Source organism: Ahaetulla prasina, chromosome 2, assembly GCF_028640845.1.
Source record: "Ahaetulla prasina isolate Xishuangbanna chromosome 2, ASM2864084v1, whole genome shotgun sequence".
NCBI classification, from domain to species: domain Eukaryota; kingdom Metazoa; phylum Chordata; class Lepidosauria; order Squamata; family Colubridae; genus Ahaetulla; species Ahaetulla prasina.
The window spans coordinates 292,844,024-292,852,503 of NC_080540.1; the positions used below are offsets into that span (position 1 = coordinate 292,844,024).

Here is an 8,480-nt window from a genome sequence, read left to right on the forward strand (position 1 = left end):
TCTTTTGAGCCACCAGAGGCCCCAGAGCCAAATTTTGCCCACTACTGTAATGGAGCCCAAAATTTCTGTGGCTAAGCAAGACAGCGGTTATGTGAGTTTTCCACCCCATTTTATGACCTCTCCGGCCACAGTTGTTAAGTGAATCACTGCACGGCGTTAAGTTGAATGAATGAATGAATATTTTAATTTGTATACCGCCCTTCTCCCGAAGGACTCAGGGCGGTGAACAGGCAGATAAAATACAGATACACACAATAGTTAAAACATCCCTTAAAAAACTGATTTAAATTTGCCCAAATATTAAAATAACATACACCCCCATAAAAAGTTAGTTAAATGAATCTTTGCTTGTCAGCAGGTCGCAAATATGACATCCTTCACTTAATCCTCCAGGGAAAGATTGAAGGCAAACGAGATCCAGGCAGAAGAAGAACATCATGGCTTCAAAATCTAAGGGACTGGCTCGGACAAAACTCAGCAGCCCTTTTTCGTGCGGATGCTGATAAAAATAGGATCGCCAACATGATCGCCAACGTCCGATGACGGATATGGCACAAGAAGGAGGACGTCGAAAAAAGGGATCAAAAACGACCCCGGGACATTGCAGCTGTCATAAAAATGAGTCAGTTGCCAGGCACTCCGACTTTGATCACGTGACCATGGGGGATGCTGCAATGGTCATAAGTCTGAAAAATGGCCATAAGTCACTTTTTTTTTTCCAGTGCTGTTGTAACTTTTAACGGTGGCTAAATGAATGGTTCTAAATCAAGTAGTTAAAGCACTAGGTTAGAAACCAGGTGACTTCTGGGAAGTCTCGGGGGGGGAGGAGGGGGGAAATGGCTGGGGGGAAAGGGGAAGATTATAAATTGATTGATTGCCATTGTACAGGAATAATGGTAGAATTAAACAAGTTGGAATGGTGTAAAGTCGGGACTGCTCGGTAACCGCTCCGGAAGGGAAAGGGGAAGGAAAGAGGAGTGAAGAAGGAAGAAAGTAGGTAGGCAGGTAGGTAGGTAGGAAAGAAGGGAGGGAGAAGAAAGGATAGGAGGAGAAGAAGGAGGAGAAGATAGAGGGTTAGAAAGGATGGTAGTGAGAAGTGGGAAAGAGGTGGGGAAGTAGGAAAGCGAGGAGAAGGATGGTGGGGAAAGTCGAAGAAGGATGAGAAGGGTAGAAAGGATTAAGGGAGGGAGTGGCGGTCGAGCAGCCCTGATGGAATATAATTTGAGTATAGGATCGATTGTTGGATAAGTGATTGTATTGTACACTGGTCAAATTGTGGGAATTATTATGGAAAATAAAAAAAAATTTGCTAGAAAAAGAAATCAGGTGACTGTGACTTCTAGTCCCACCTTAGGCATGAAAGCTGGCTAGATAACTACCACACAGGAAAGTTGTTGTGGGGAAAACAGGATGCAGAAGGAATATTAGGCAGTGTTGTGGTCCGCCAGCAGCCTGCGGAGCTGGCAACGGAGTCAGACAGCGATGAAGCTGAGGAAGAGCGTGGGCCAGTCCTGGAGGCTGGGGAAGGCCCGGATGAGGGCTCTGCGTCGGAGGCAGAGGTGGGGCCAGGGCCATTGGGGAGTGATGTGCAGACTCCAGAGCCTCCAGAGGCTGACAGTAGTGAGGCAGAGGAACAGGAGGGGCCCGTTCCTAATGCACGCATGAGAAGAGCTGCCAGAAGGCAAGAGCAGCTCAAGCAACGAGGACAACTTGGGAGTAGGGCCAAGAGATGATTGGCCTCTCCCATAAGGCTTAAAAGACCAGCAACGGCGTTTGGGCTCTTTGCCAGAAAACAACGTAGATAGCCTTGTCTTGCTGCATTTATTTCTTATCGGCGTCCTCTGAACTTTTGCCAAGAAAGGCCTTTGGCAGTTTGCCTAATTAAGCTCAAGGTTGGCGATCAGACTGAGGAATTGTGTTGGGAGGAATTTGCTTTGATTTAGTTTGGACTGCGCTGAGAATGAGTTAATTCTCAGCCGTTCTAATAAAGTTTGTTTGTTTGTTTTTACACTGACTGAGTTTCCTACTACCTACTTGGGCCTGCGTCACAACAGGAACGTCCTCCCTTTCAAAAAATATTGCTACTTATCAAAACAATAAAGGCAGGGAATAAATGAATCTCACCATCTGACTCATACTCCACTGCTTTCTGCTTCATATCTTCAATTAGTAAGTTGACGTCCCCATCTCTGGACTCATTGCATTCGGCCAGCTCATACAAAATATCTACTGTCCGTGCGTTCACTTCGAAAGGAGGGATTGGCTGCTCCCCAAAAACATTCTTCAGCCATGAAGTGACCTGTTACAGAAAGAAAAGAACGACGGTTTTTCTCCTCCATTTTGCTACTGGGGTATGAAGACATTTCAAAAGGTGAGTAGGCGTGACTTTAATATATCAGTGTCATGGCAACTTAGAATTTTTATTAATATATTTTATTTATATCTCGCCTTTATTTATTTTTTTATAAATCATTCAAGGTACCAAACATACATAATATTCCCTCTTACTTTTCTTTTCCCCCACCACAACTTTGTGAGGGTGGATTGAGCAGATAGAAAGTAACTGACCTAAAGTCATCCAGCTGGTTTTCATGCCTAAGGCGTGACTAGAACTCACTGTCTCCTGATCGACTGGCCCAAAATCACCCAGCTGGCTTTCATACATCAGCAGGACTAGAACTCACTGTCTCCTGGTTGATTGGCCCAAAGTCACCCAGCCAGTTTTTATGTATAAGGTAGGACTAGAATTCACACTCTCCTGGTGACTGACCCAAAGTCACCCAGATGGTTTTCATGCCTAAGGCAGGACTAGAAGTCACTGTCTCCTGGTGATTGGCCCAAAGTCACCCAGCCGGCTTTCATGCCTAAGGTGGGACTAGAACTCACTGTCTCCTGGTGATTGCCCCAAAATCACCCAGCTGGCTTTCATGCCTAAGGTGGGACTAGAACTCACCTTCTCCTGGCGATTGGCCCAAAGTCACCCAGCTGGTTTTCATGCCTAAGGTGGGACTAGAACTCACTGTGTCCTGGCGATTGATCCACAGTCACCCAGCTGGCTTTCATGCCTAAAATGGGACTAAAATTCACCTTCTCCTGGTGATTGGCCCAAAGTCACCCAGCTGGTTTTCATGCCTAAGGCATGACTAGAACTCACTATCTCCTGATTGACTGGCCCAAAATCACCCAGCTGGCTTTCATACATAAGCAGGACTAGAACTCACTGTCTCCTGGTTGATTGGCCCAAAGTCACCCAGCCTGTTTTCATGGCTAAAGTAGGACTAGAACTCACTCTCTCCTGGCGATTGTCCCAAGGTCACCCAGCTGTAATTATAAGGAAGAAGAGAACACAGATTGCTCCTCTCACAAATATCAACCCAATATCAAATATCTTCTAGGAGCTCACAGCTACATGGCATAGGACCGGGTTATTTACGGGACCGCCTACTGCCATCAATGGCCTCCCATCGACCAGTGCGCTCCCATAGGGAGGGTCTCCTCAGGATGCCGTCGGCTAGACAATGTCGGCTGGTGACCCCCAGGGAGAGGGCCTTCTCTGTGGGGGCTCCTGCCCTCTGGAACGATCTGCCTCCAGGGTTATGGCAAATCCCTGACCTCCGGACCTTTCGCCGCGAGCTGAAGACACTTTTGTTTCATCGCGCAGGGCTGGCCTAATAGTTTTAATGGGGTTTTTTATTAGAGTTTTAGTCTCTCTTAGCCAAATTGAATTTAGTTTTTTAAAATGTTTTTAATGTTTGTATTTTTGTTTTTACCTGGCTGTAAACCGCCCTGAGTCCTTCGGGAGAAGGGCGGTATATAAATTTATTTATTTATTTTTATTTATTTATTTGATTTTTATACCGCCCTTCTCCCGAAGGACTCAGGGCGGTTTACAGCCAGGTAAAAACAAAAATACAAAATCAAAATCATAAATAATAAATAAATACACAAAAGCTTTGAGCCTGGCAGGATATAACATAACAGAATAACAGAGTTGGAAGGGACCTTGGAGGTCTTCTAGTCCAACCCCCTGCCCAGGCAGGAAATCATTTGCTAAATATTGTTATTTGTTATACTGGAGCTGCAGAATCAAAAGGGGCTTTCAGTTGGAAAGAATTCGTTTTATTTATTTTATTTTATTTTATTTCGTCAAGCAGGTATTTTATGGGAGATGCAGATGTAAAACATAATTATAAATACATGTAAAGGCTAGGAATAAAAGAAAACATTAGCCCAAACCAGGAAACACAGAGCACAGGGAAACGTGTCCTTTCAGGAAAATCTTTGCCAGCCTTGTAATTTTTTTATTCTTTCTTTTAAAAAATAATAATAATATCCCCGAATGGTCTGAGCCTCGCTCACCTTCGATAACTTTTCCTCCATGCTGGCTTTCGCTTCGCCCTGCGGTGCAAACTTCCCGCTTCCCTTTCTCGGTCGCTGGCCAATGACGTCATATGAAGAAGGGGCTCCTGGGAGTTGTAGGCCCGGCGGTCGGTGCTGCTTTTCCCCCTGCAGCCTAAAACAGGGATCTCCAACCTTAGCAACTTTAAGGTTTGTGGACTTCAACTCCCAGAGTTCCTCAGCCAGCTTTGCTCTGAGAGTTGAAGTCCACAAGCCTTAAAGTTGTTTTTTTAAAATTTCATTTTGTCACAACAGTATACAAACATTGTCATAAATAAAACAACATATCATGAAGAATATATATATATATATATATATATATATATATGTCTTTGGTTGTTCGGGTTTTCTCCCGTGTAAAATTGGAAATGTCTTGGCCAAGACATTTCCAATTTATATATATATATATATATATATATATATATATATATATATATATATATATATATATATATATATATATATATATATATATATATATATATATATATATATATATATATATATATATATATATATATATATATATATATATATATATATATATATATATATATATATATATATATATATATATATATATATATATATATATATATATATATAGGTCTTTGGTTAAAAAAAAACCTCAGAAAACAAATATATATATATATATATATATATATGTATGTAAAAAAATATGCATCAGCTATATTAATTTGATACAATGAAGGGAACAATAGGACAGGAACGGTAGGCACTTTTGTGCTCTTATGCACGCCCCTTATAGTCCTCTTAGGAATGGGGTGAGGTCAATAGTAGACAGTTTTTGGTTGAAGATTTTGGGATTTTGAGTAGAGACTATGGAGTCAGGTAATGAGTTCCAAGCATTAACAACTCTGTTACAGAAGTCATATTTTCTACAATCACGTTTGAAGCGGTTGACATTAAGCTTGAATCTATTTTTTGCTCTTGTAATATTGCGATTGAAGCTGAAGTAGTCTTTTACAGGAAGGATATTGCAATAGATGATTTTGTGTGTTAAACACAGGTCATGTCGAAGTCGACGGAGTTGTAAGTTTTCTAATCCCAGGATTTCAAGCCTGGTGGTATAAGGTATTTTGTTGTTTTCTGACAACAAAATTAAAAAAAAAATTAAAAAAACAAAATTAAAAAAAAATATTAAAAAAAAAGTTACTAAGGTTGGAGACCCCTGGCCTAAAATAACCCTTTGCGAGGAAAAGAAAGGCATGTTTTCTTTTTGTCCTTTTAGGTCAAGGGTCTGACTTGGAATAGAACAGGGGTCTCCAACCTTGGCAACTTTAAGACTTGTGGACTTCAGCTCCCAGAATTCCTCAGCCAGCTTTGCTGGCTGAGGGATTCTGGGAGTTGAAGTCCACAAGTCTTAAAGTTGCCAAGGTTGGAGACCCCTGGAATAAAAGTTAAAGGGGGTGGGGAGAGTAAATAAATGAAATATTCGTAGTATCATAGAATCAAAGGGCTGGAAGGGACCTTTGGAGGTCTTCTAGTCCAACCCACTGCCCAAGGCAGGAGATCTGATATCCTCCCAGTCAAATAGTTGACTAATCTCTTCTCGAAAAACCTCCAGTTGCTATCAGAACTCCAGAACCAGGTCATAAATACCCTTCGGAGGGATGTCTGTCATAACTCTGAATGGTCACTAAACGAGGACTGTCTGTATCCTTTTAATCTTTGTCCTGATCCCATCTATCTAATATTGTCTTACTATATAGTAGAACAGAGTGGGATAACCGCTTTAAAACACTTTGAGCCAGATGGATGCCTCCCACTGCCCTTGACTGAGTTAAATTTATTATTATTATTTATCCTTATCTCCAAGATCATTTTTTACCAGCTTGTTATGTAGATGTGAAAAAAAATGGGGGGGGGGGGAAGTTTTATATTTCCAGTGCAGCTTTTCCATCATTACAGGAAGTTTCTGTTTATACAACATATTTAGCATTACAAGTAGAACTTGGTTATCAAAGCAAAACCCCACTGATGCATCCCGATGTTGGAAGAAAGGTCCATCTGGGTTCAGTTCCAAGTGGGGGGGAAAGACACTGGAAACATGGAGATTGCTTGAAAAGATGGTTTAATGGTGGACAGGATCACATGGTTTTGAGGTCCTGGGCAAAAAAGCACATGGGTGTGTGTGAGAGAGAGATTTATACCTTCTCTTGGGGTTTGAATTTGAGCTTGTATTCTGATTGGTTGTCAGACTCCCATGGGTCCATGCAGGGGTAACTTTGTAGGTTGTCTCTGTCCTGTGTTTGGTTGAATCTTGTTGGGTGATGATGTACTGAAAGGGCTTTGGGCAATTCCTACTATGCCTGGAGGAGGTAGATCTTTGTTGTGTAGAATAGACTGGCCCAGGCCTTAATGGCCAATTGACAAAGGTGTGGGGGGGGGCGGCTGAGTTTCTGCCTCTCCTTTAGGGGAAATATTCTGCCCTTTTTAATATTTCCTAAAATATCTCTTTTTCCTAGGAGAGGGATGGGTGCTAACTTCTGTTGGAAGAAATGTCCATCTGGATTCAGTTCCAAGTGGGGAGAAAGACACTGGAAACATGGAGATTGCTTGAAAAGATGGTTTAATGGTGGACAGGATCACACGGTTTTGAGGTCCTGGGCAAAAAGCACACGGGTGTGTGTGAGAGAGATTTATACCCTCTCTTGGGGTTTGAATTCAAGCTTGTATTCTTATTGATTGTCAGACTCCCATAGGGCCATGCAGGGCTAATGTTGTAGGTTGTCTTTTGAGTCCCAGACCTGGTTGAATCTTGCTGGGTGATGATGTTAATGAAGAGGGTTTGGGCCAATTCCTATTATGGCTGAGGGCTAATCCTATCTTTGTTGGATGTTGGGTGAGTGCATTTGCTTATGAATAGATCTAGCTATCTCTTCATCTGTGGCTCAGACTGGTAAGACAGTCTGCTATTAACACAGCTGCCTGCAATTACTGCAGGTTCTAGTCCCACCAGGCCCAAGGTTGACTCAGCCTTCCATCCTTTATAAGGTAGGTAAAATGAGGACCCAGATTGTTGGGGGCAATAAGTTGACTTTGTATATAAATATACAAATAGCAATAGACTATTGCTAACATAGTGTAAGCCGCCCTGAGTCTTCGGAGAAGGGCGGGATATAAATGCAAATAAAAATTAAAAAAAATAAAATCTGTTAAGTGACTGACATCTGCTGGAGGGTGGGGGCTATGAAGAGTGAGTCTGCTTCCTGCCTAAAAAAACACGTTTCCCCATTTTTCATCCGGGGAAATATAATATTCTGCCTTTTTAATATTTCCTAGAATATTTCATTTGCCTAGGAGAGGGTGGGTGCTAACTTCCGACACCGGTAAGAGAAGGTTAGGGCTTGAATAACCAGATGCCAAATAGAATAGAATAGAATAGAATAGAATTTTTTTTTATTGGCCAAGTGTGATTGGACACACAAGGAATTTGTCTTGGTGCATATGCTCTCAGTGTACATAAAAGAAAAGATACCTTCATCAAGGTACAACATTTACAACACAAATGATGGTCAATATATCAATATAAATCATAAGGATTGCCAGCAACAAAGTTACAGTCATAGAGTCATAAGTGGAAAGAGATTGGTGATGGGAACGATGAGAAGATTAATAGTAGTGCAGATTTATTAAATAGTTTGACAGTGTTGAGGGAATTATTTGTTTAGCAGAGTGATGGCCTTCGGGAAAAAACTGTTCTTGTGTCATAGTTGTTCTGTGTGCAGTGCTCTATAGCGTCGTTTTGAGGGTAGGAGTTGAATCAGAAATTAGCCATAATTAGATTTTGGGGCCATGTGGAAATTAATACAGAAGGTTCATTTATGGTTCGGTCAGTGTGTTGTATCACGTTAATGTGGAAACCCGGGCAAACCAGTGGAGTTATGATTCACTTAGCCACTGCTAGGATGTAACACTGCTTGTTAACCATAGTTTATTACTAGAATGTGCACCACATCTGATTTTGCCTAGATTTACTGAAAACCACCCATCAAACATGAATGCTGCCATTTTTCTTTTCTTTCATAAGGTTTTGCTAGGGCCAGTGGTAATAATAC

At 41.6% G+C, this 8,480-nt stretch overlaps 1 protein-coding gene across 4 annotated transcripts in view; it reads right to left on the minus strand.

The window, feature by feature from the left end:
• Positions 1-4,443, minus strand: part of HAUS1 (HAUS augmin like complex subunit 1) — a 26,012-nt gene extending 21,569 nt beyond the window's left edge. For 2 of the 4 annotated variants that reach the window (XM_058173232.1, XM_058173231.1), the window contains exons 1-2: positions 4,360-4,443; positions 2,125-2,299 (exon numbers count right to left, since the gene is read on the minus strand). In XM_058173232.1, the coding sequence (XP_058029215.1) occupies positions 2,125-2,299; positions 4,360-4,380 (196 nt within the window). In that variant the 5' untranslated portion in view covers positions 4,381-4,443. Of the gene's footprint in view, positions 1-2,124; positions 2,300-3,221; positions 3,322-4,359 lie in introns of those variants that run through there. The other 2 variants (XM_058173233.1, XM_058173234.1) reach the window with 2 other exon arrangements.
• Between the last annotated feature and the right edge of the window lie 4,037 nt (positions 4,444-8,480).